This window comes from Exophiala bonariae, assembly GCF_035927105.1.
Source record: "Exophiala bonariae strain CCFEE 5792 chromosome Unknown scaffold_42, whole genome shotgun sequence".
Classification (NCBI taxonomy): domain Eukaryota; kingdom Fungi; phylum Ascomycota; class Eurotiomycetes; order Chaetothyriales; family Herpotrichiellaceae; genus Exophiala; species Exophiala bonariae.
In genome coordinates, this window is record NW_027042517.1 from 143291 (window position 1) to 168404 (window position 25114).

General features: G+C 49.5%; 7 protein-coding genes across 7 annotated transcripts; 3 read left to right on the forward strand and 4 right to left on the reverse strand.

Annotated features, from left to right (window-relative positions):
* Nucleotides 1-3729: 3729 nt before the first annotated feature.
* Nucleotides 3730-7197, forward strand: LTR84_010408 (uncharacterized protein; the record flags this gene model as incomplete). The annotated part of the gene is made up of 1 exon (XM_064853945.1): nucleotides 3730-7197. The coding sequence occupies one exon, from the start codon at nucleotides 3730-3732 to the stop codon at nucleotides 7195-7197; it is 3468 nt and encodes a 1155-aa protein (XP_064700520.1).
* A 1000-nt stretch (nucleotides 7198-8197) lies between these two features.
* On the reverse strand, nucleotides 8198-10189 carry LTR84_010409 (uncharacterized protein; the record flags this gene model as incomplete). Its single annotated transcript, XM_064853946.1, has 1 exon — nucleotides 8198-10189. One exon carries the CDS (start codon nucleotides 10187-10189, stop codon nucleotides 8198-8200), a length of 1992 nt encoding a protein of 663 aa, XP_064700521.1.
* Nucleotides 10190-11783: 1594 nt separating this feature from the next.
* LTR84_010410 (uncharacterized protein) lies at nucleotides 11784-13130 on the reverse strand (the record flags this gene model as incomplete). Its single annotated transcript, XM_064853947.1, has 1 exon — nucleotides 11784-13130. One exon carries the CDS (start codon nucleotides 13128-13130, stop codon nucleotides 11784-11786), a length of 1347 nt encoding a protein of 448 aa, XP_064700522.1.
* Nucleotides 13131-14414: 1284 nt separating this feature from the next.
* LTR84_010411 (uncharacterized protein) lies at nucleotides 14415-17113 on the reverse strand (the record flags this gene model as incomplete). The annotated part of the gene is made up of 2 exons (XM_064853948.1): nucleotides 14415-16756; nucleotides 16810-17113. 2 exons carry the CDS (start codon nucleotides 17111-17113, stop codon nucleotides 14415-14417), a joined length of 2646 nt encoding a protein of 881 aa, XP_064700523.1.
* Nucleotides 17114-17791: 678 nt separating this feature from the next.
* Nucleotides 17792-19060, forward strand: LTR84_010412 (uncharacterized protein; the record flags this gene model as incomplete). Its single annotated transcript, XM_064853949.1, has 1 exon — nucleotides 17792-19060. One exon carries the CDS (start codon nucleotides 17792-17794, stop codon nucleotides 19058-19060), a length of 1269 nt encoding a protein of 422 aa, XP_064700524.1.
* A 1554-nt stretch (nucleotides 19061-20614) lies between these two features.
* On the forward strand, nucleotides 20615-22719 carry LTR84_010413 (uncharacterized protein; the record flags this gene model as incomplete). Its single annotated transcript, XM_064853950.1, has 5 exons — nucleotides 20615-20879; nucleotides 20984-21191; nucleotides 21273-21726; nucleotides 21803-22355; nucleotides 22439-22719. The coding sequence occupies 5 exons, from the start codon at nucleotides 20615-20617 to the stop codon at nucleotides 22717-22719; spliced, it is 1761 nt and encodes a 586-aa protein (XP_064700525.1).
* Nucleotides 22720-23241: 522 nt separating this feature from the next.
* On the reverse strand, nucleotides 23242-23860 carry LTR84_010414 (uncharacterized protein; the record flags this gene model as incomplete). Its single annotated transcript, XM_064853951.1, has 2 exons — nucleotides 23242-23622; nucleotides 23702-23860. 2 exons carry the CDS (start codon nucleotides 23858-23860, stop codon nucleotides 23242-23244), a joined length of 540 nt encoding a protein of 179 aa, XP_064700526.1.
* Between the last annotated feature and the right edge of the window lie 1254 nt (nucleotides 23861-25114).

The window sequence follows — 25114 nt, forward strand, 5'->3', positions numbered from 1 at the left end:
ATGATGACCACGAGCTTGAATGGCTGGATGTGTTGTTCACTTGATTTTGAGTCTCTGACATGCACACCAGTTTATATTCGTCGTCAAAACTAGGCAATTATAAATGCAGTGACAATTTGATTGGTGCTTAGAAACCTCAAGATGGTCAGACAATATTTACGGCGCTTTTATCTGACTATTCTGACAGAATTTCCCATTGGATTGGCAGCTAAGAGAATTATGCAGGCCACAGCTAGCTGTAGTGCTTGAGGCTCGCATCATCAATAACACGCTGAGATTGCGGAACAGTGGCGGGATCAGTGCTACTAGGGCCATAAGTCGGAGCAAGGCATACTAGATTGTTCTGCTTCACAATGATAAGGTAGGCTGAGAGAGCAATCGCCCCAAAAGCCCGGAACCCTAATCACATTGAGAATAAGAACAGTAATATGCAAGCCTGTCGCAGGGTATGATACTGCTTGATGCACAAAGAGGGTGGTTTTCCAAGAGGATTTCTCAGCAGTCAGAAAATTGGAGACATCTATCCGCGAAATTGTGTCAGAATTAAGGAATGTCAGAAATCCGAGTCAGACATCTCGTCGGCCTTTGATTGTTTCCTTGTTGGACCACAAGAACCGCAACACACCAGAAGATGAGTTCATAATCGTAAGTCTTTGCTCAGTATGTTCGTTGTACTATCAGGGTGTATGCGGTGCGATCCAACTTTCTCGTATGTGAGTGGAAGGTCTTGTCGTTTGACCGTCATTCCAAGCGCAAGGCTGTCGGGTGTCAGGAGAACTAGATAAACAAGTCGTCGCCTGTCACGGATTGAAAGCCTTCAATGCCATTGGTAAGCTGCATAGACCTGCATAACGCAATTGAGACATAATATAATGCCAAAAATGAAAGTCAAGATAAAGCTAACGACAACTACGTCCATCAAGTTTATCTATTCTATACGCCTTCGCCTGTCATACCATCAGTTTCACAGCAAGCCGGGGTCACCTCATGGAGAGGACCGAAAGTCAGATGCTCGTCCAAACTTCCGGTAAGCTGCAGAGATTTTTCACAATACGCTCTCCGCCGGAAATGCTTTGGAAAGACAGGTTCTGTTGAAAGAAGGGGCTCGCACGCTGGGACACAGGACCAAGCATTCTCTCCACTAAATCTGAGAAGAGTCAGTGGCTAAATGCGAGGTCCGATGCATCATCGAAAGCAGGATCATCTGGTCCGAGAAGAAATTCTGGAAAGTTGTTCCGAATAACGACCTGGTCCGGTTTGCGGTTCTCACAATGTGGTCGCTGACAAACTGAATGAAATTCACAACTTTATTGTCTTTACCTGGATCGTTTCCAAGGCCGAGAAGTACCATCGACAAGGCTACAATCTAAAGAGAGGCAACACCTTGATCGGTTTTGTCCAGCTGCGTTGTGGTAACGGCCCCAAAGCCTATAACCTTGGGCTCATTAGGACCGGTTCGAGCTGTCATTGAATGCGTGAAGGTAGATTGATGCTTTATGAATGATTCCGCAATCACCAGTGAGAAAGCGAGTGGAAGACACCAACATTGGTGAGATGACTTCCCTCCAGAATAAGAGGACCGATAGGGTTGCCAAAACATCCTCGTGCCAATCAAGAGATCAATTTCAATGCTTGATGAACTTGACGCCGCTGCGAAAGAGAAGGTCCCGACATCTGCACTTCTGAAGAATCAGGAGTCTTGCGCAAGACTGAATTGTTTCAACGATCTATGACATCCATTCTCTGATGCCAAAATGCCATTATCGAAGTCAGGGGCCGAGCCTTGCTAGGTGCGGGCACTATCCTATCATGGTGTTGCAATATTGGGGGATAAATTTGGCCCATTTTTGCGTCAGCTCCAAACCTACCACTCAACGTCAATCTCTTGAAGCTGGAAATGGCAAGAGAGTCGAGTGAGTGTTGAAACATCGGTTGCGATATACTTAAATCAGATATGAAGACTGGGTGTTTCGACTGCCAAACAGCGAACGCAGCAGCATTGGCAGGGGAGACTACTCGGGTATGTCGGCAGCATCAAGCATATCGAACAAGCTCCATCAAGCATGGAGTCAAGCCGTAACCCCACTACTTCGGGCAAATCAGAATTGGACTGAGGGCGGTCGATCAGGCGTCCTAACCTGATGACGGAGTGCAGAACAAGTAAAATCCAAGTCTGGGGTCAAATACCCCAAACTAAAGTCTTGCACGATGACACCCTATCTTTGGCCTTACAGCAATGGGAAATGCCCCAGGTTGTTCATGATGGGCCTTCACAATTGTCCACCTCGAGTAAGTTTGTCGAAGGATTTCAGCATCATGATATTGTTAGACTTTCATCTTTTGGTTTTTTAGCGCTCCTCTATATCTCACTTATTATCGCAGCCCAAAGTCTATTATTGGCTATTCAGACACTCAATTCTGAAGGCACAGGCTGTAGGTAGAAACCACTGTTGAAAGGACTTCAGCGGACAACTCTAGCACTTCGATCTCGAAAACACCTGACCTCCTCAAGCCGCCAACGATCAGATTGCAAATCCTCATTCTCGGTATGCTGGGTATTGAGGGACTATCAGATGCGTCATTCAAAGGAGACCTGCGATGGGCGAAGACGGCAAAATGGACATCCTATGCGCCCTGGGTAGTCCTAGCATTAGCCATACTAAGCATGGTTGAAATCGCACTTGGTGCGATTTGGATAGCATCGATGAAGACAGATCTCAGCTTGTGAGTATATCCTCCAGAGCCTGTGCTGTTCACATCCAGGTTCCTCGAACACATTATCTCTAACGGCTTTGGACGATAGCGCACAAGTACTTCAACCCCTCATCGTCCCGGGAATCTCGTTCTTCAATGCGATACCCTCTCTACACCTACACGTGCTTGCTAGAGTCAATCCACCCCGACTTGCAATCTGGTTCTCAACATCGATATCCATATGCTATTTCGCAAGCGGCATCATATTTCTGGCCTCATGCGTCGGCAGAAGTAAATTCACCGGGTCTGTACAACGTAACGAATGTCCTGAGGGTGCCCAGGGAAATTCAAAAGTTTGGGATGCAATGGTGACATTGCTGATCATCAGTGGAGTACTGTACTTATTGCATGCTGCTATGGCATGGAAAGTTAAGACCGCCCTTGAAGATCAGGAGCAGCGGATTGATGCGGGCGTAGAGATGGTTAGTCCTGAAGAGATCGAGAGGAGACATAGCGAGGCGCGGGAGAGATGGAAGCACATTTCGGCGAGTTGAGTGATGGGAATAGGAACGCGCTCTGGTCGTTGATTACCGAAGCATGTAAATCGAATTCTCTGCGAATTTAACAGGTTTGATCATGAAAAGGTGTTCGAAAGCAACCAGCACCGAGGATTTCAAATGAGTTCAAGTTGAAGAATGGGATACAAACTTGCCAAGAGGAATGTCCTGCTGCTTTAGAGCCAAACACGCTTGGTTCAGCACTAGTCGTGGTCGTGCTAAAGCGGCACTGAGTCTCACCCCAAATATTGCCTTAAGCGATCGCCCCATCTTGCGAGTTGCATCACCATTTCACGCCCTCATTCACTGGACACAATCCCACGTTACCCATTTGGGTGTTTTGTTTGCTGCCTCAAGAAGAATCTCCATTCCCAAGCAACCCTATACAGATCTCACGACATCATTGGTAGCACTTCAGCAATTACATGCCCATGATTATGACCTTACCAAACACCTCGCACGTGCGACTTGACGCGCCATGTCTCGCCATAAGGAAAACAATCCCTTGTCAACGAAACAGCGCCCTTCCATCGCGTCAATGATAAAGAATACTCCCAGCGATGATTTCTTCACGGACAGCATCGTCGAAAACTCGTCCATTCCATCTCCTAGCCCCAAGAAAGGTGTTTCAGTAAAGCCTCGACGCGCCGTAGGAATTACACGAGCCCTACAGACCGCGAGAGAATTAAACCAGAGATCAAACCGCCCCTCGAGGCCCGAAAATGATGGTTCTACTCCGAAAACCCATCTTCAACCGGCGCTTTCAGTTTCCAAGAAGAAAAGCCGAAGTCCTCTTCGAAGCAATGACTTATCTACGCCTCCACGATCCAAATCTTTGACGCTCCCACCCGAGTTTTCGAGTCCTCCCGCAGGCATGACAGACGTCTACCAAAGGATTGCTGATGAGGAGGACTTGGTCGCCACAGAGCGAGAAGCCGGTAGCGATGAAGATGACAATGAGCTGGAGAATGGCCCACAGGACAGCTTTGACGAGGACATTGATATGCTTGTGGATAAGTCGCCGCCGGTGGTAATTCACCCACAGGGCCAACTTCCATCGCAGGAAGCGAAGTCAGCGACGCCGAGTGAAGATGACATGAAAGAGAATGAGAATTTCGACACCCCGGACAATTTGTCAGAAGCAGCAACTCTGGATTTCATTAATAATGAGATGACGGATCGGGTGCTTGCTGCAAAATTGACACCTCACGTTGTTGATCGTGCAAAGGATAGGGCTCGGCTTGAAAAATTAAGACAAAGTCGCATACCAATTGATTTCAAGAATAGTCCAAAGCTAGTGGAGAAGAATCTCAACGGTCAAGCTTACCAACGGAACACCATCGGAAATCTATCCAGAGGACCCCTCACGTTTGATAATCACGTTGAGACAGGTAGAGACGGGCTCAAGAAGACTGCATCAGAGTCTAGTGCATCATCCACCCCCCAGAAAAGAATCGCGGCATTTAGTCGAGCAACAAGACCCAACGTTACACACGACCGTGTTACTGTTGAGTCTCACAATGATAGATTTACTGATATCGGCAAAAGGGATAGGGTCATTGCTTTCAGCAGGGCGAAACGATCCCAGGATGGACTGTCGGGAAAGGATATATTTCACGCCAACCTTCCGGAAACTGGACCAAAATTGGTAGCTTTCTCCCGGTCAGAACGACCAGCAAGACACACCAGAGCTCACAGTGAGGAGCCGGAGCAGACTGGAGAAATCTTTGGCGCCGATGACACTCAAACTTCTATTTTATCTGAACCACTGCCTGGGGCAACCCCCCAATCCTTGATAAAGAAGAAACAGGACACCGCGTCTTTCCTAGCAAAGTGGCGTCAGCAAGCGGCGGAAAGGCGAAGTGAGAAAACAGAGTCTGCAACTAGCGATGATCCGATTGACTGGGCTGCAGCTGGCGCAGATATCGCCTTGCCGTCCGTTGAGCAAAGTTCTACGCCTCAGGACACGCCTCCACGATTGGACAACCCATATTCCATTCAAAAACAAAGGTCGATAGACCGAATCCGCAAGTGGGAAAATGACTTCACCGGTCTTTCGTTTCAGGTTTCTGATAGTCCACCCGTTCGGAATCGGCCAAATCTCAATGATTCGATTAGGGAAAGAGAAATTGAAGATCTGGCGAAACAGGCAGTCACCACAAATCGACTAGGAGAGATTCAAGAAAAGGATCCAAATGTTTTGGTTCGTAAAACGTCGAGAAATTTCAGTTCAGAAGAGCGGCAACATACACGTCCAGAAGTGGATAATGAGGATTCGAAAGTGATATCCCACAACGGGCCAGGTCTAGATGAGGCCGTTACCACTAATGCGCCGGTCTCGTTGCACAGGTCCTCAAGCAACAGCACAACCAAGTCGATATCCTCCCAGAGGATCAGTCAGACCTCTCATGACTCTTTAGACCATTTGCAACGTCTAGCTCGAGCAGTCAGCACCACGCCAAGAGCAAGCCCGGTACCGCGAGAGTCAACATTCACCACTCAGCCGGGCTCTGATAAGCCCGTGAACACAAACTCAAGCCAGGATGATCCAGGTGATCAATCGACTCCACAGCCTCGTGTCAATGGAACGGTGCGTGCGGTGGCTCAAAAAATAGCAGAAACTCCAAAAGTGATTGGGGCTTGGACGGACACCATCCTGCCTGACACTGTCAAAACTGTGAGGCAGCCCGGAAAAGCTTCACTCATTGCAGAAACACCTCATGTGAATGCAGGTGGGTGGATCGACACCCCACTGGCAACAGGCAAGCGCCTACCGCCTGTCCCAATTCCCATCACAATCGAAGAAGTGACCGAAGACTTGACAAACTTTGTAGCTTCGCCGCATCCGGTAGAGCTCGAGAGCGGCCAGGGTCCAATCATCGAACTAGGGGCCTCGAACAATATCTCCGATCGCAAAGAGCTTGTTGACTCCCCAATGGACCAGGTCTCTGCAATACCACCAAGTGCCTTGGCTAATGTCCTGAACAAAGCAAAACAAAAGCGGTCAGTCACAAACGATATCACAGACTACAGAGAAGATACTCTGAATCTTGGGGATGCCACAATACAATCATTTGAAGACTTTCTCAATAATGCCACAGATATTACTGCAGACATATCTGGTCTTATCAAAGATGGTGCAGAGGAAGAATTCATCAGACAAAGACAGAAGATACATGAAGGAGATGCAGGGACCAATGACAGCGAAGTCGTCTTCATCGGCCATCTAACTTCAAGAATGGAACGACTAATGTCAAATCTGCATGAAGCTCGAAAAGGCATCTCGCGACTGGAGCAAAAGGTCTCACGTTCTCCTCCTCCAAATGAACAAAAAGCAATTGTGCCGACTACCTCAGCGGTCATGGATCAGTCTTGCGCTGTCTGCGGTCATGCATTGAGCACTCAGCCTCATCTTCACAATTATACAGACCTCGAATCATGGCTGCCGATGGCTTACTCGGTGATTTCTGTACCGATCCCTCTCCTATTTTTCCCACGCCGAAAAGGAGAACGAGGCTTACTTCGTCGCCCCACTTGGCTTGGATGGCTCACACTTGCCGTTTGGACATGGTACTTGATCGAATGCACCATGTGCGAACTGTATGCTCGACCACTATATGCAGAGCGATACATCTGGCCTACAGAACCAGAACCAGAATTTCCTTTGGTGTTGCCCACAATGATCTTGCGATGGACACGCTTCGAGCAGTTCGCTCCAGGAATTTACCGAGTCCTTGTTGCATTCTATCGGATGGTCGGCATGATCTTGGGATTTAGCGACGGGTTTGTGGACGATATCAACCCTAGGATCATCGATGAACCCACGACAACCGCGGTAGCACCACAAGTCACCAAAGCAGCATGGAATATTGTTAGAAACCTCCTTCCTGGTGGCGGTTACGGAGCAGAGCCGGATTTGAGTATGATGAATGATGAGATTATATGATGAATGAGGGAAACCCAAAATACTTGGCTTGGGCTGTATTCATGTTTTCTCTTCGACACTACCTGCACGGCTGGCTGTATGTTTTACTTTTGGGTGACTGGATTAGGCCATATTTGGGACGCGGCGCCGGTGGCCACTTGTGCCAAAGATCTCGATTACACAAGCATCCCGTTTAATAGCTTGGAATTTTCTGGAATGTCTGGTGATGGGCGTCAATCGGAGTGGGATTGGGATGAGACTCCAAAGGCTCAGCATAGTGGATGGAGTCAGACTGACCATATCCCGCTTCTCTTCTCGGGAGCTTTACTGTACTTTTATCACGATGTCTTTCCTACCCGTATCCAGCCGGGTTGATACATTAGCTCAAGTCGACTAGTGACAAAGTACTATTTCGAATTTTACCTTCCACATCCATGCTTCCATTTCTTGATTGTTCACCTTCGAGTTTTAGTGACCTGGTGGGGATGAAGTCCAAACCGATACTTTGGTATACCACATCTGTGCACAGCCTTTAAAAATGCTGAACACGCCACTTTTGTCGTTATCAGGTCCAATTGGAGCAGTCAGTTTTAAGTGGCTGAGATTGTACTATAGGCTGGCTTCCCTTTCGCCAACCATAATATTCTGTTATCTATTCTCGTAACTCTCTTTAACAATTTCAATCCATGGCATTTACATAATCACTGCAATATTCCCCGAACCACGCTGAGCCTCGAAACGAATGTCCAGGTATCAATACTCCTGAAAGGTGAGCATATATTAGCTCTAGATAATACAACAGATGTATGCGACGTGACTTGACTTGTAGAGAGGCATCCCTGAATCGCTGGAAGATACCGTGATGCAATGGGAAGGCCTCGTGCACACCTGGCTGAAGCGGTGACCTACAGAACCATTGCGAAAGAGATCTGTCTTCAACATCTTCAATTGGTCAGGGGGTGACATGGTACACTATGGACATCCATAGACGAAAGCAGAATTAAATGATAGGAACCTTTTGTTATCGTTCAGCAGAACTCCTGCCAACATTTCGAACGGCAAGATTGATCCACTCGCTTCTAGGAACCAAGTTGTCAAATCTTCTTCTTTCTTCCCACAAAGTAGTCCAGAAAGTGCGTCCGAATATTGCAGGAGGTTGTGGACAATGGATACGTATGTCCTGGCGAAACCTCTCTCCACGGGAAGACAAGGATGATGGTAATTCCTTGCACTTGCTCTTAAATCTACTCCAATAGGGTTCGAACAACAGAATACATATGAATGCAATAAGGCCTTTGACGTTCCTACTCGCGTTTCGCATCTTCTGCCAGTGACTGATAACGCATATGAGTAACAGCGATGATATTGAAGCCAGAAGGCCGATGAAGTTGATATTGGTATATTCGTTGGTTTGGAACAGTACGATACCACAGATGCTGACCATAGGCGCGGGGGCATCTTTTGCTCGTTTCTCATAGTCGCTAGTGACAATTTGCATGAAATTGTACCTCGCAGCTATGAATGCAGTCATAAACCACCCATGGATCTCCTTTATCCACTGTTCGGTTGGATCGATGAATTCAATGGTGTCTAGACGACGAGTCAGAGCTGTCATGAGCATCGCTGGATCTGTTCGCAAGGAAAACAACCGGCCCATCGAGGCCATGGTGGTAAGATATACATAAGTAAATGTTATCTCTAGTCTTGATTCCAGGTTCAGGTTCAGGCTGTTATTCAGGGTGATGGGCAGTATAACGTCGATAGTGTGGCCCCAATCTGTACAAAAATTATCCTTGTCCGCTACACAAAGTCTGAATTGCTCCACACACCCTAAAGCGGTGGCTTCGTAGTCTGGTATGTAAGAGTCCGTATCACGAGCTTTGTTGTGTGCTGAGTAAAAGGGGTCATCTATTGGCACATCGGTTCCGTAATAAGTTCTTCCTGGTTGGAGCACGATAATGAAGACCTCTCCGTCAGTTCTTTGAAGATTAGGGTGAAGGCCTTCATTAACCCCGCCACCAGAACCTCCAGATGGGTAGACGTTGAGGTCATATGCCGGCCGCGCTCTCAACGCTTCAGACAGTTCATTTCCAGAAAAATTACTCGAGTATTGATTCGGACCATTGGCTGTTTCCAACACGGTTCCATACAAAGCACTTACGTTTGGGAGGGGTCCCTCCCTAGGGTCATGTCCAAACCAAAGGACGCTTTTGTCGATCGATATGCCATCCTCGCCGCGAAGGACAACCATGAACTTCTCGGTCTTCAAGGGTGCACAAGTGACACGGTGGTCGAGGAGAACTTGAGGTTTCATGTTGACGCCGTAGTCTCGAGGACGCAAGTTTTTGAACTCTAACTGCACTGGCTGCACATCATTTTGGCATACGTCTCCCCCGAAAGGGCACGGCCAATCTCTCCCTCCATAGAGTTGAGGCATGGAACCCACAATCCCAGATACTTGAGAGCATGATGGTGGCTGGGGAGCACTAACCAGACAGCGTTTATGATAGCTGTCTGCAAGTTCAGCCGTGTATCGGCTTCTGGCAGGGTTGGTCTCATGCCCAGTGCATGTGTCCGTGAATTTAGACTGTACGACAGCAGTGCCCAAAAAGCCCGTAAGCCAGAGAGGCACAAAGACACCCAGAACGAAGAATACTGCGACATTGATGATAGCCCAGATTCCAAACCATTTTGGTATGGAAAGCATTGCTAGGTGGTCTTGTGGGTTCGGCCGTCGACCTAAAGCCCTCAAGGCTTTGGTCTGTGTCAATCGTTCTTGAGACTCCGGATGATTAGGCTCAAGGGTCATCTGGATAGGACTTGTGACTCGAAATACGAGAGATTTGATGCATACCCAGGTTCTTGTTTGAGTGTAAGTGACGAGGGCAGCGAAGAATGAGAAGCATAATAACGCCTCAAATGCGCTGACAGTCATGACCACATTTTGGAACGGTGGGAGACTATGGTCTTTCCAAAGGTATTTATGGACAAGAGGAGACTCTGTGGGTGCCATTTGGTTCTGGCAATTAGACTTATTTCAGTTTATGAACAAACCCGACAGCTCATAACCCGAATTTGCCCAATGTCAAACTCGAAACAAGAAGCAGGAGGGAAACCAAACTGTATTATATGGATCGTGGAATTCGGTCAAGGGTACAGATGACCGCAGCGTCAATCCATAGTGTTCAGGCAGAACGCCTTGTTCTGGCGGCTCAAGACCATTTCAGCCCCGCCACTTCCAGAAGCCAGTTGAAGTTTACAGCACGAGTACGTTCAAAGACTCTTTGGCTGTACCCAACACGTGCTCTGGGTACGGAAATGGAAGCGGCGATTTAGCAGGGCTGACTCCGCCTCGCGAGTTCCGAAGGCATCAAGGTACCTGCAATAATGAGCGGTGCCGCTAGCAACCATCATAGCCTTAAATGATTGGCGCAGGGAAGAGCTTGCGACGACTCTTCCAAGGCTACTGCTGCAAGTTTCAGCCGTCCAACCAAATCACTAACAAGCTCGGTGAGTCTCGCTTGTGCAGAGCTCTGGCGACAGTTTAGTCTCTTTTGGGGTCCTCGGTAAGAGGTTAGTGCAGTTGAGTAGTTTGTCTTCTACGCCTCGAGCCATCGAAACCAGCCCATCCTAACTTTAATCATAAGATTATTGTCACCGGCTGACATTAGTCGTTCCAAAAGGAGCGTGGAGGGGTCACCTACTTCGTATAATGCCCATGGCTATGAATAGAACATAATAATGCAAAGGTATACGACACAGTTCCGAAATTCTGCTTTGCAATGAGAATGCTGGTCCGGACATTCTGTAGGATACGGTTTTCAAACTGCGTACCGTCCCGGCACGAGCGCTTTGCTGGTCATTATTGCCGACATAGGAAGCCTTCAACTTGACGTTCTAAGAACTCTACATCGTATCAATCTTGGCTGGAGGTATCACAAGAGCGTTGGCATCGCCCTCTGTCTGAACTCCCCAAGTCGGTTGTGGAACAATTGCAGTATCCAAGTAGAAACAACATTCAACACGTCCCATCACCATTGTAAATCACAACGGGTCGCGCCTGCCTAGACTGCCCCAGAGGTACGGACTCTTCGCCTCCTTCCACGTTCCTCACTACTCTAGAGTTAAGCCAACGCACCAGAAAAATACATCGGCTTAGCTGTAATGCCTTCGATCTCCTTTTAGTTCTACTGAGGTGGAAAAGTGCATTGCGGAAAGCCGAATGAGATAATTTCCGTGTCTGGACGAGGCAGATTTTTCAGCCAGAGGAAAGTGAATGTATTGAAGTTGAATCAAGCTTTCGGCGGAGATCTTACAATCTTTCAACATTGGCCCTGCCCGAATTTTTCATCCGAAGTACAATTTGAATTGAGCCAACTTATCGCTGACAAGCCCATATAGCTCAAGAGACCCGTCATGTACTATACGTAAATCAGTATCAGGAACTCTTATATTACTTTGGTCTATCTACAGTGCCAGAATATCAATCAAGAGGTAAATGGCGAATCCAAGGAATCTGCCGTGTCCTGAATTTCGCCCCAGGCTCGACCTCCATTCCGATCCGTGACCACCAGTCATGCCATCCTCTGTCCTACCAGCCCATCTCTCTACATTCTCGCCATCTCCGTGCCAAAGACCCGATTCAACGCCCACGTGATAACGATGACCACACGACTGCGCCAATTGCGGTTCCAAATAAGACTGCCGGAGCGCCATGCCAACCACGCGCTGCGGCCCGTCCAGCCCGGATCGTTCGGTCCCTTGCCCGCGATCACACCGTCGTGGTGTCCGATATAGCTGACGAGCTGTTTTTGGGAGTATGTGAATGGTTTGGCGAATGCTGATGTGGCTGCGGTGCCGGTGGCCGAGGCTAAGGCGTTGAAGTTCTCGACGAGGTATCGCGCCTTCTGCACCGCGACTTCGGCGGTCGTGGGAAGTGATTGGCCCTCGATGTCGGCGGCGTCACCGAGGGAGAAGACACTGTCCCATACATCGCTGCCGGAGGTTGATGTAGTAGTATCGGGTTTTTTGAACACGCGTAGCTTGTCGTCCATGAGAATACGCTTGAGGCCTTTTTCGTTGATCTTGACATCGACGGTCTCGATCAGCGGCACATTTTTGTTTCCCGTCGCCCAGAGGATCATTCCGTAGGGTACGCGCCCTTTGTCCTTGATATACAGGGCGTCTTCGTCGACGCGCTCGATATGAGTATTCGGCGCGACATCAACATTGCGTGCCTTGAGCTGGCTAGTGGCATAGTCGTGGAGTTTCGCATCGTATGCGGACAGAATATGTGGCGCGACGTCATAGATTGAGATGGTCACGTATTTGGCAATGCGTGGATACAGTTTGCTTAGCTCGTTCTGGCACAGATCGTCCAGCTCCGCGGTGAGTTCGATGCCCGTTGGTCCGCCGCCGACGATCGCGATGTGCAGAAGTTCCTTTGCGCGCTCGGCGCTGGTGCACGGAAGGCTGGCTTTTTCGAGCAGGTCGAACAGCGTCTTGCGAACACGCATCGCATCGCTGACGTTCTTGATGAAGATAGCGTATTCGTCGACCCCTGGCGTGCCGAACGTGTTGGGCATGCAGCCTGGTGCGATGACAAGGTAGTCATAGGCGATGTCGAATTGGATTTTCTCCAGCTTTGGGTCCTCTTCGAATGCTGGTGTGCACTGGCATGTTTTGTCGGTGAAGTCGATGCTCAGGACATTTGCTTTAACGAAGTTCAAGTCACATCTTGATGCGGACCGGACGGGTTCCTCTGCCAGGTAGAAATTGAATAGCCCTACGGCGGCTGAGGCCAGTAGAGGTGTGTAGGCTGATGTCCGTCGTGGAGAAATTAGAGTGACGTTGTATGATGAGAGATTGATATTCTCGGCAAGGTAGAATCCTGCCCAGCCACTGCCAATGATGACTAGGTGAGGTTTTGATGTTTGAGACTGTGTGGTCGTCATGACTTTTAGACACTTTCGGGTTCAGGCACTCCAGATGTGTGATTTTGTTTGGCCGTTGGCGTTCGTTAGCTGAATGTACATGGATCCAGCCAAACCCGTTGTCAACACAATCCTCCCTTCGTATATATAGTTATACGAAATTCTCGCTTCGGATAGATAAAGTCTAAACGTCGCTCGCTGACTGCAATCGGCGGTACTCAGCCTACCTCAAATAGGCAGGGACATTAACCACGCAGAGATGACACTGTGCAAACGAAAGGTCACCGCTACCAGAAGACGCCGTATTCGTAAACACCGAGTCTGTTCAAACATGTGCAAAGATACCTAGGTATGGGAAGCCAGATTCCTGACTCAGCACGATAGCTGACCTGATATGTTTCCTGGCCTGGGACAAGGATGATGCATAATTGACAAACCAAGGAAATGCCAAAATCCGTCCAATCAGTGTCGATAATGCGGATGTTGCCCAGCCTCAAAAACAGGGTTTAGGAACATGTGCCGGTACCGAAGTGACCAATTTGCTATACTGGGTCGCGTGAGGATGTTTATTTCCGCGGCTGTGGTACCTGGATATTTTTCGTTGCCTCGGAGTAGGAGGATATTATTCAACTCAAGGTAAGGATCGAAAGTGAGCGCATAGGACATTTGACAATAGTGAGGTAATACTCAATTTCATAGGGTCCGGGATTTCCAACGATATGTGAGCGATTTCCCCCGAAGCCTTATATATCGGCGTTCAAACATGTCACCAGGTTAAAATCTACTTTATGATGTCAAATTAATATGGGGATGTAAGTGATCACTTGAACGATGATGGGCTTAGGAACATTAGGTATTTTCATTCTGGTCCGCAAATGCCAGAATCTACCTAGAAGACCATAGCACTCTCACTGGGGCATTTCAATTCAGCCAACAGTCAAGTTGCATGTTTGCTTTTCCCCTGGCTAATTGAGATATGCAATTACCCATTCATTCCTGCAGAACCTTTTGTCCCACACTTTGAGACATGCCCATGTTGATGACAATTTCGAAAAGTTATCGTCTTCTCGTTTTCCCAGTTCTCATCCTTCGAGTCGATAGTATTGTGTGTGTGTGTGTGTTTTTGTGTACAAGTACAGGTAATTAAGAAAGGAGAATTTCTCAGTAACCTCCTAGTTTTGGCAATCGTCACAATTTCGCCTGTGCTCCGCCTCAACACTTGCAGAAAGGAGAGTTTCGACCCCAATAATGAAAAAGAAAAGGACATGGAGATAACTGGCGGTCTCACTTTATGGTTAGTCAAGTTTAATGACCCGAACCATAGCTGCCATTCCAACCCCGGCCACCACCATAACCACCATACGCTCCAAACGCAGAATTGGATCCTCCATAGCCGGCACCATAAGCAGCAGTATTCTGATGACCACTCTGATGGCCGCTCACATTTCCTAATCCACCGTATTGAGGATATCCACCGAATGCTTGTTGATTCGAGTGTTGCGATGGGGGTGGAAGACTACTTTGCTGACCAGGAAGGCTGTTGACCGCAGAACCTGGACGGCCTCCTTGAAGAGACGGACTGGGACCGGATACTTTGCTGGGATCATCGCTTCCTTGATGAGAAGTATGTTGCTGAAGACCCTGCCCTTGACCGAATCCAGAAGAGGTGCGGCCAAATGGATCAGCAGTGGTGCTTCCGAAAGCGGTGCTAGATGCTGCTGTCTGTTGCGCCTCCGAGGGTTGAGCTGAACCTGCTCGTCCGTAACCTCCATCACGGCCGAAAGTGCCGGCATTGGCGGGAGATGAAGAGTGCTCATAAGAATAAGCCTGAGGTTGACCATACTTGTTGTATCCCGCGTAATGGTTTTGGCCATGACCGTAGTTATACTGCTGGCTGCCATAGTAGTCACTATCTTGGCGTCGGACGTCGTCAAACATTGGTCGATTCGCTCCGTAACGGTGATTCATTTGGTTGATGTAAGACGCGCTATACTGAGGATATTGTTGATTGTAGGCAGCGTTGGGATATCCATATGGATACCCGTGACCTTGATTTTGTTGTAGGTGGCTCGATTGTTGTTGAGCAGGCTGCCCAGGTGCAGGAGTGTTGTCACCACTGCCCTGCGCATCTTGCTGACCGCCGGCACTTTGCTGTTGAGGACGAGAAGTGGCATATTGACCTTGAGTCTCTGGTCCTGATGTGCCAAAGCCACTGGTAGTACGCTGGCCATCATGAGCATACGCCCCATAGTAATTGTATGCGTCACGTCCATAGTAAGCGGAATAGTCGTTCTGTGCGCTGGTGGTTGCGGTTTGATTGGGTACTTGATTGGAGAAGGGCTCTTGAGACTGAGACTGTGCCTGGGCAGCTGGGCCTTGTTGACTAAACGGATCATATGGCTTCTGTCCCTGGCCATAGCGGTATTGGTCGGCGTATGCAGAGGCAGATTGGGGAGAAGGCTGCTGGGCTTGCTGAGGAGCAGGGGGAAGGCCTGGAGCGGCTCGTTGAGACTGTTGCACTTCGGCCAACGGTTGGGAAGGACCAGTAGCAGCCGATTGAGGCTGAGATTCAGGTAGAGAAGGTGGTAGAGAGGCCCGTGGAGCGCTGGGGGAATCGTCGGGAAGTTGGGTTCGTGTTTCAGGTTCTTCACGATCTTCATCCACATCCACATCGTCGGCGCCTAATCCAAGCTTGCCAAATTGGACCGCAGTCTTTTCAATCCCATGATTTCCAGGCATGACCACCGCCTCATGCTGTTCCATGACTTTTCGTGTATAGCTCGCCGAACGTCCAGCTGTTCCAGTGGCTTTCAAAGCGGTGGCCGCAAATCCAGACATGCCGGGTCTAATGACGGGTTTAGTGGCTTCCACAGCTGCCAAGGGGTCTTGTGTGCTGGCAACGGTGCTTGCAGCTGTGGCGGAAGGTGGTGGATGGGATGTATCAGGCAATTTCTCCAAATTCTTTTCTGTGAGTGCATCTTTGGACGGAGTCAAGTCCTTACCCGTATCTGAATGAGGTGCAGAGGGAAGCTCAGACGGACCATCGTCGACAGTCACAGACTCGATCGGAGGAGGAATGTCTATCTCGGCAAGGGGGGTATCTTGGACAGTAGGGACGAGTTCAGTAGGCGGCTGGTCATTTTGATGAGTAGCAGGAGGAGGAGGGGGTAAAACTGGAGCTGGTGCTTTCTTGGGCGCAGGAGGAGGTTTGGCGAACAGACCAGCCCACCCACCAGGCTTCGCGGTAGAGGGGGCAGCGTTGGAGGCTGGTTTGGGTTCTTCGGTCTGCAGAGACGCCAAAGCATCTTTGCCCGGATCATTGGCCCAGTCGCCGGTAGCGGTAGCAGCAGGAGCGTCACCAGTCTCAGGAACCGCGTCCCAGCCTCCCGTGGTATCTGTCGATTGTTGTGCTGGAGTAGCATCCCATCCATCTGAGGCGTTTGCAGGTTTTGTTCCATTAGTATGTGTGGCAGTCTTCGCACCGCGGCCACCACGAGTGCTGCCACGATCGGCACCACCTCGACCTCTTCCACGACTTTCTGCTGTTCCACGACTACGTGTCTTTGAGGCTTCGCCGCCCGATGCAGTGGGTCCATCCTTGGGCTTTGGGTGTTTCTTCTTGACTTCGCCCCATTGTGATATGGTACCTGGCAGTGTGGATTAGTGTGAATAAACGAGAGGGGACAGGGAGGGACCATACCACTGGAAATTCGATCAACAGCGGCGTCTAAATCGCCGTTCGTCTCCTGTAGGGCAAAAACCAAATCTTCGTCGCTCCAGCCAGGACAAATTTCACGCAAGATGGGGAGAGTCTCGGCAAATTTTTTCTTGAGCAGGCCAACTTCGCCTTGGTCTTCGAGTGAGGTGGGAGGGATGTTTTCCTGTTCTTGGTCTGGCTTGTGTTGCGACCTGCTGGGGGTTCTTCCACCTCGAAAGCCACCTCTACCGCCTCTGAAACCTCCACGGCCCCTTGTACCCGCAGTGCGGGACTGGACTTCTGCCATTGTTATGTTGTTGATTTGTTGTGTGAGTAAGGGAGATTGAACAAGAGTGAAGCAGGTGGAAGCCGGAGTGATGTAAAAAAGAGGAAGAAAACAAGCTCCAAAAGAGTCAGGAGTAGACTCCTTTCAAAGAGTAGGGAGGCGTGATTGTAGTGATCAAGAGAGCAGGACGTGGTGGTTATGTTGACATGGAGGAATCTGAAGAATGGGGAATGAGAGGAATTGAAGATCGAGGGAAGGAGACTGGAAGGAGCAGTCAGTAGACACTTCAGTTCAAGTTGGTACAGCACAAACAGTTGCCAGTGTTTAGGGTAGTAGCCGTGGCTGTGGCTGCGCCCAGGAAAGTGAGATCTGATTGGACCAAACGGATTATCTTTCTTCCGGCCGTCCATTTGTGGCTGAAGGTGCTAAGACTTGTACTAGTTTTCACTAGGCTGTGATAGTTGCTTTAGTATCACGCTAGTCACGTGAGCGTCCAAACCCTCTCACTTTGATGCCATCATTGCACTGCACCACTGGCTCATCACTCCACCGCGGCTCCCCGTCGACTCACCTCACTCACCTCGCCTCCCCTCATTCGCGTCTTTGTCCCGTTGGCAATCCATGAAGACAATGCGATCATTACCAGCGTCCTGACTATCATGACTCTGTGGTTTCATATCACCTCCAACCTGACCCAAGATGAAGACATCCCCATCCCACCTCGTCCGCAACTTCCTCAAAGCCATTCACCCACCGCTTCCACCCACGACTGCCCGTGAGACCAAGAAGCTGGTCGGTGTTCTTGAGTCCGCCTTTCAGAAGCATCTCGATGAAATACACCCATCTCCTCAGACCGCCTCTTCAGGACTTGGTTCTCACGAGTCCAACCCCATACCCGATCCTGCTCACCAAGCAACCCGTGCTACTCATCTTCATTTGGCCAGCTTACTTGCTCATCCACTCTTGCAGAAGCAGCCTGCAGCACCATCAACACATCGCTCATTGACTGCTACTGCGGTCTCGGAATTTGAAAATGTTGGGTCCTGGAAAGCCTACGATTTTGCCCTGGTTCAGCGGTGTTGCCGATTGTACTTGGATGGATTGAAGCGGAAAGAGATCGTTCCTCCAGCACAACGTCTGGGCCCAAGGTTATTGAGCTGGTACACTCATATGAGTACCACAGAGAAATGTAACTTCCTTGCCGATACAGAACTCCCGCCACTTGTCGTCCCCGTTCTCTATGCCGACGATCTGGAAGCTGAAGTCTGGGACATGTTGCGCATTTTATACGAACGTCCTAGCCTGTCAAAGGCGTTTGCAAAATCAAGCTTCTCGGTGGTTGAGCAAAGCAGAATATCTTCATATCACAGGGCTGAAGACAATCTCATCTCCCTTATGATTCATCAGGCTACTTTCAGAGAATCTGTAGTCGCTGGTGCTCAACAATTTGTTCAGGCTTGCAAATATCACGAATCGCGCAATCCTTCCGATGGAAATCAACCTATCAACCTTGGACGCAGCTGGAACCGTCTTGCTCAGGCAATGCTCGACCGTCGGAGTACGTCTCGCATTTTGCCAGAGCTTTTCGACGAAGTAGTCTTTTTCGGTTCGAGGTGTTTTCGGCAGTGGGCTTGGAGTCCCTCTTGCCTACAACTCTACCATCCTTCTGTCCCTTCCTACAAGCCATTAATGACCTACTTGGAATCCTACACCACGCATACCAAAAAGTCACCGTGGGCGAACAAAGGTAAACCACTGAAAACTTTAGTCACAATCATCAATGATGCGGTTGCCCTTGCCGAGTCACAAGGCCGGCCGCGAGATGCTCGAAAACTCAACGACATTAAGACCAACCTGATACCAAGCTCTTCATATCGTCCAGAATTACAAGCGGCCCCACAAACAAAACACAGCGAACCCGCAACATCGTCCGACACTATACCAAATCTTGGTCTCGCATGGACTTGAGAGAATTTTCGTTCTCGGACTGATTTGTACGGCGACCATTACAATATCTGGACGAAACGAGCTAACCCTACACTCGAAAGTTTATTCGAGCCATTGATCTGTCCTACCATCGTTGTGCTCCACGTTGCCGGGAAATAGGCAGGTCAATAGGAAGTCAGCTACGTCCTCCACGAGTCCCTAGACTGGCGACTAAGAAAGATGTGGGAGATATCTCGAGTCGAATCCAAGCTAGGAACTGAAGAAATCAGATGCTGGCACATGATTTCGTCCCCCTTTTGCCAGGTGTTTACGGCAATATACCATTATATGCCCTCGGGTAGGGATACAAGCAAGAAGCCTCAAGACCTTGATTGCGGATCAAGTCTTTGCAGAATGGCGAGGCTTCAGAGCTTTTGTCGACGAGTCACCATTGGCTTGGGTTCACTACGTCTCATTGGCGCAGACATCAAGGAGGCTCTTGTCAAGTTCCTTGGTTGTAGATAAGCGTTGTAGCTGTGTCATTCTTTGTTACCAAGATGCAGGTGCCGGGGCTTCCGCTTCAAGCTGCTGAGCCAGGGTTCTCGGATATTTGAAGTCTGTCTCTTGATTAGCATACGCGACATCTGCTTGCTCATCAAGAATCTAAGGATTTGTCTATCCTCTAACTCAAGATCATACTAAATATTCATGTATCTTCTACTCCAATCAGCATTTTGGGAGTTCGGGTGGAGCGCTCTCAAGACGTGACCTGAAGTCCATATGAATCACTTTCCATTTGGATCCGTACCAGTGCCATCTCTTGCTTGCCACTCGTCTTGCCAGCAAGCTACAGCCCTATCAGGTCCCATAAAAGTTTATCCCGAAGCTCTGAACAAGGATTCGTGAGCAAGTGCGAGACAGGATGCCTTCGACACTTGACATGCTGCGCGGCTCTCAGTTGTGTCGATTTCACGGGTCCGAAAGCATACTTCGTCGACGATCTTGCCTTGTGGTGTGGTGTGTACGCACAGTCTCGGTCCTTTGTCATTTATGGCCTATCGTATCAACTCGAGTATGGCAAGCCTGCTAGGTACTCACGCAATCATCGCCCCAGGCCTAATCGTCCTCTGCCCGTATCTAGTCTCTCCGGGGATGCGTTGTTGCCGGAGCGATCCGAGGTAGCTCACTAATCTGCATGGGTATCGCCGGCCATGAGATACGACTCAGACCTCATGCTTGATGTGGAAACCACTTCTTCCAAGTCCAACTGCTCCGTGTTAGAGGCTATGTGTTGTGCCTTGTCGTTCTATCTGCTTTGTCGTATACCTCCCTACAGAGTTATTACACAATCTTGGTGTGGCAACCTCTTACAGATGGCGATTATACTCCCATATCTTGCCGAGACCCTGCATTGGCTGTTATGTTCTGTACAGCCATTTAAGACGCCTCCGCCGCTTTTGATGCAGCATGTCGTCCTCCATTGAAGCCCTCCTTTGGCTTCAGCCTTGAACATAAAGCATTGACTTCCACCACTGGGGTTGTTGGGTCGACTGTGACCACTGAATCTGGTCTCGTCCTTCCATCGCAAACCTAACAATGGAGCCTGATCTTGAAAAGAAGCGGGAGCCCACCTCTCCTTCTGGGTTACTTTCCTCTGATTATGGCCAAATCGTCACAGCTACCAAACCACTTTTTGGTCGGTTTCTCGATAGTTTCCGTGAGAACAAAAACGCTCGCGTGTCAGAGGTATTGCTGGACGACAATGGGAAGCCTCTACCATATCAGCCACCTGGTCAACCAGCGTTGGCACACAAGCTCAAATCACGACACTTACAGATGATTGCTATCGGAGGATCGATTGGTGAGTCCCCAGATTCTTGAAAAGGCCTGGTTGAATTATCCCGCTCCTTTGTCCCAAGCTACGGAATTGAATATCGGCATTTACTGACCAGGTCCTCCGTCCAGGAACCGGCCTCTTCGTTGGGTCAGGCTCTGCCCTCTCGGTTGGAGGGCCTGCTGCATTGGTGATATCATACTGTGTCCTGGGCGGCATGTTGTTCTGTGTTTGTCATGCACTTGGTGAAATGGCCATCATGTACCCCGTCGCCGGTTCATTTTCGGCTTACTCGAGTCGATTCATCGATCCCGCGTGGGGAGCAGCTATGGGATGGAAGTGAGTGGCCTCTCTCAACACCCAGAATTTGCTCAGCCATATAGTTCTGTAAGGGAGAAGAACGCACTGACATTGCCTTAGCTATGCCATGCAATGGCTAGTGACCCTTCCTATCGAGATGATGGCCGCCTCCATGACCGTGAACTATTGGCACGGAGCACGAAGCGTCAACCCCAGCGTCTGGGTGACAATCTTTCTCCTTTCCACCGTGACAATCAACTTCTTCGGCGTACGAGGCTATGGTGAAGCAGAGTTCATCTTCTCAATCGTCAAAGTCATCGCCACGCTCGGCTTCATCTTCTTCGCGCTCATTGTCGATGTTGGTGGTGGCCCAACGGGTCATTACTACGGTGCTAAGACTTGGGACAATCCTGGTGCTTTCGCAAATGGTTTCAAAGGCGTGTGCTCCGTCTTTGTGACTGCCGCGTTCTCGTTTGGTGGAACAGAATTGGTAGGCCTGGCTGCTGCGGAGTCTGAGAATCCGAGAAAATCACTACCCAATGCCATCAAGCAGGTCTTTTGGCGTGTTGTTCTGGTAAGCAATTTGTTCTTGTTCCTTGTCGTTTCACATCCATACGATGGTGAACAATTACTGACTTGCTCCAATCTAGTTCTACATCGTATCACTAACACTTGTGGGCTGCCTGGTCCGATACGATGATCCCGATCTCCTCAACAGTGGCAGTACCTCCAACACCTGGACGTCACCCTTTGTCCTCGCCATCAAGAACGCCGGTGTCAGTGGGCTTCCATCAGTCTTCAACGCAGTAATTCTAATCGCAGTCCTCAGTGTTGGCAATGCCTCCGTGTACGGCGCGTCCCGCACTCTCGCAGCACTAGCCGACCAAGGACAAGCTCCAAGAATACTGGGCTATATTGACAACGCTGGGCGTCCTCTGGTGTCCATCATCCTCGCATCCTCGCTTGGCTGTCTCTGCTACATAGTCAACCTAAGCCCAGCAAGGAGACAGGAAGCGTGGAATTGGATGTTCGCCGTGTCGGGTTTGGCGTCCATCTTCACCTGGGGCTCCATCTGTCTCTGCCACATCCGTTTCCGGGCGGCGTGGAAACTCCACGGCCACACACTGGACGAGTTGCCGTATAGGTCCCAAGCAGGCGTCATAGGTTCATGGATTGGATTCGCCATCAATTGTCTCGTGCTCGGTATGTTGTTTTCCCCTACAATACAAGCCCACACCGTTCTTTTGGTATCAGCGAACTAACAATTTGCCCCCCCCACAAAACAGTCGCGCAATTCTGGACCGGCTTCGCCCCCGTAGGCTACGCGTCCATGAGCGGCTCAGAACGCACCAAGAACTTCTTCGAAGTCTACCTGGCCGCACCGGTTGTCATCGCGTTCTATATTTTCTTCAAGTTGTGGAGGAAGACCTGGAAGTTCCACCGTATCGAGGATATTGATATTGTCAGTGGTCGTCGTGAGATCGATCTGGCGCAGATTCTCGCCGATGAGCGCGCTGAGCAGGCTTCTTGGCCTCGGTGGAAGAGAGTTTGGAAGTTGTTCTGCTAGATAAATGGCCGGGATTTCGGATCTGTCTGAGGTACTTGACCTTGCGGAAGGTGGATGGTGGCAGTGATTGGTAGGAGACAGCGACATAGGATTTTCGACCACTGTGAAGAGAGACTCATCACGTACTAGGGCGTTAGGGGATAAATGCGCAAGTAAGTCAGCCGAGGGTTGGACTCCATGCGTGATGTGAGGATAATCTTTATGCGTTTTCCCGGTCCGGATATTGGAAAGACTTGTTACTGATTCTAAGGCTCATTTTGGAGGCACGACAACAAGGATAGTAAATCAAGCAATCCCCACCAGAGGAGTGATAGTTGGGACATAGAATCATACCCAGTGAGCAAACTGGAAGGATGCCTTCGCTGAATTGTGGAAATTTGAAATCGAGCGAGAGAGCATCGTGGTACGTAGAACAATTAGCCACGTAGACCTATCCATTGAGCACTTTATACTGTGAAAATGCAAGATTAGCCAAGAGCACAATCTGCGGTGTTGGTTGCTTGGAGCCATCACGCCCATCCATTAAGGTCCAGTACTTCTGTCTGCAAGAACGTGCACCTGCGCCGGCGGCTTAAGGCCTCCATCCACCTCACCATCCGCGCCGTTCCGTTGCTTCTTTTTCCGGCCCGAAGCACAACAAGTGACGGTGCCGACAATCGAGCACAACAGCCACAGCACGAGATTCAGATATGCGAACCCCGTTGCTGTCCGCATCCTCGCCCGTCCATGCGGAAGGTATACCCCTCCCAGCAGACCGGCCGAGATCGCCCACAGGGCTACAATCAGCCACTGCCACACGAACACGATCAGCAGCCACACGCGGCTCGGCATGGTGAGCAGAACCTCGACGGCAAATGAGAATGCCGTGATTATCGAGAGGATGCCGACTACAATGGTGAAGATCTGTGATTGCGATGAAGGCTTAGTAGTTGTCGGAGTTGAGATCGGTTGAGGTTGTGAGCGGAGAGAACCAAGTACTCACCGATCGCCCTTTCTGGATGGAGTTCTCCGACACGTCGGATCCGCACAGACTGACCACCGTGATGCCCGCGGTTGACTGGAGGATGTTCATGCCTAGGTAGAAGATGCGACTGAATGGAACGTATCGCCATTCCGGCCATTTGATCTTGGTCGTGATCATTTTTGGCGTGAGCCTGACTCGGCGCACGTGATGAAGTCGAATATGAGATCCTTTAGTTGCAAATTTGAGGCGTTTAGTAGGGGTTGATATGACCGATGATGTTCAAAATTCGCGTCTGCGATGGCAATTTTCGATGTGGTGGGATGATCGTGGACGTAACAAGCTTTCGAATTGTTTTTAAAGCTGGTGTTTGACTGCTGCCTTGGGCCCGAATCGGAGCTTGTCGTCAGATCAGGCTCTTTAACCAACAATCCACCTTGATAGGGTTTCTTAGACTCGGCAGTCCCCGGATACGCTAATCAACATGTAGTAGCGAGCGCATCAATCGCGTATTCGTGGCCAATTGAATTGTTAAAGTTCCGCCCCTAAGGTAATTAGTGCGAGGCTCGGATATTAGATTTCCAGGTCGAACAAGGTGGCTTTCGGACTCGCCCTCAGGAGGCGGAGTAAGGCAGTGTCATTATCCATTCGTCGTGCGTAAGTGAGTAATGAGCATGCGCTGCTTGGAAATCAGTCTATCTTAACACTGATAAGCTGTTGTTCATTTACATATTCGACATTCAATGTCAAACAGCCTTGAGGATAACTGTCCCAGAAAATGGACCAGCCAAAGACGTATCAGTCCCTGGAGACGAGCGCAGGCACCTCCCACGGACTTATGTATCAGAATCTCACTCTCAGTATTGTCCACAATCAAGGATAGATGTATGTTTCACGCTGCAGCACTCTTGACGAGAGATTTCGTGAAACATAGCACCTCTGTAGGCAAACTTCCACCTCTTGTTCACCTTGGCCGTCGCAAGGGATGTGCTTCTGTATTCGGCACCTACTCATCCAGGCTGATGAGATCTCTGTCACCGAAAATCAAGTAGAATTGCTTTAATGTTTCCGCAACCAGCATCAATTCGGGCGCAATCTGCTTTTCCGTTCCAGTAATAGCGTTTCTCCAATCCTATCTAGGGAAGAGCATGTGATTCGGAGTGTCGAACGCGACCATCAGTATATTACCGACTTAGACAGCCTGATATAGCAGAATTACATCACCACTGATATCGCAAGAGGTCAGAAACCCACCTAGATATTGGATGACAGTCTCGAAAAGATTGATGGTGTCATTAGTCGATGTTGAAAAATCGATAGTGACGGTAGCGGCTGCCGCATCCTTAAAATCATCTTTGAGATCTATGATCCACAAAGTATCGAGTGTGTCGACCAACGTTGTCGCCAACCACCGAAGCTGCCACGTTAAAAGCT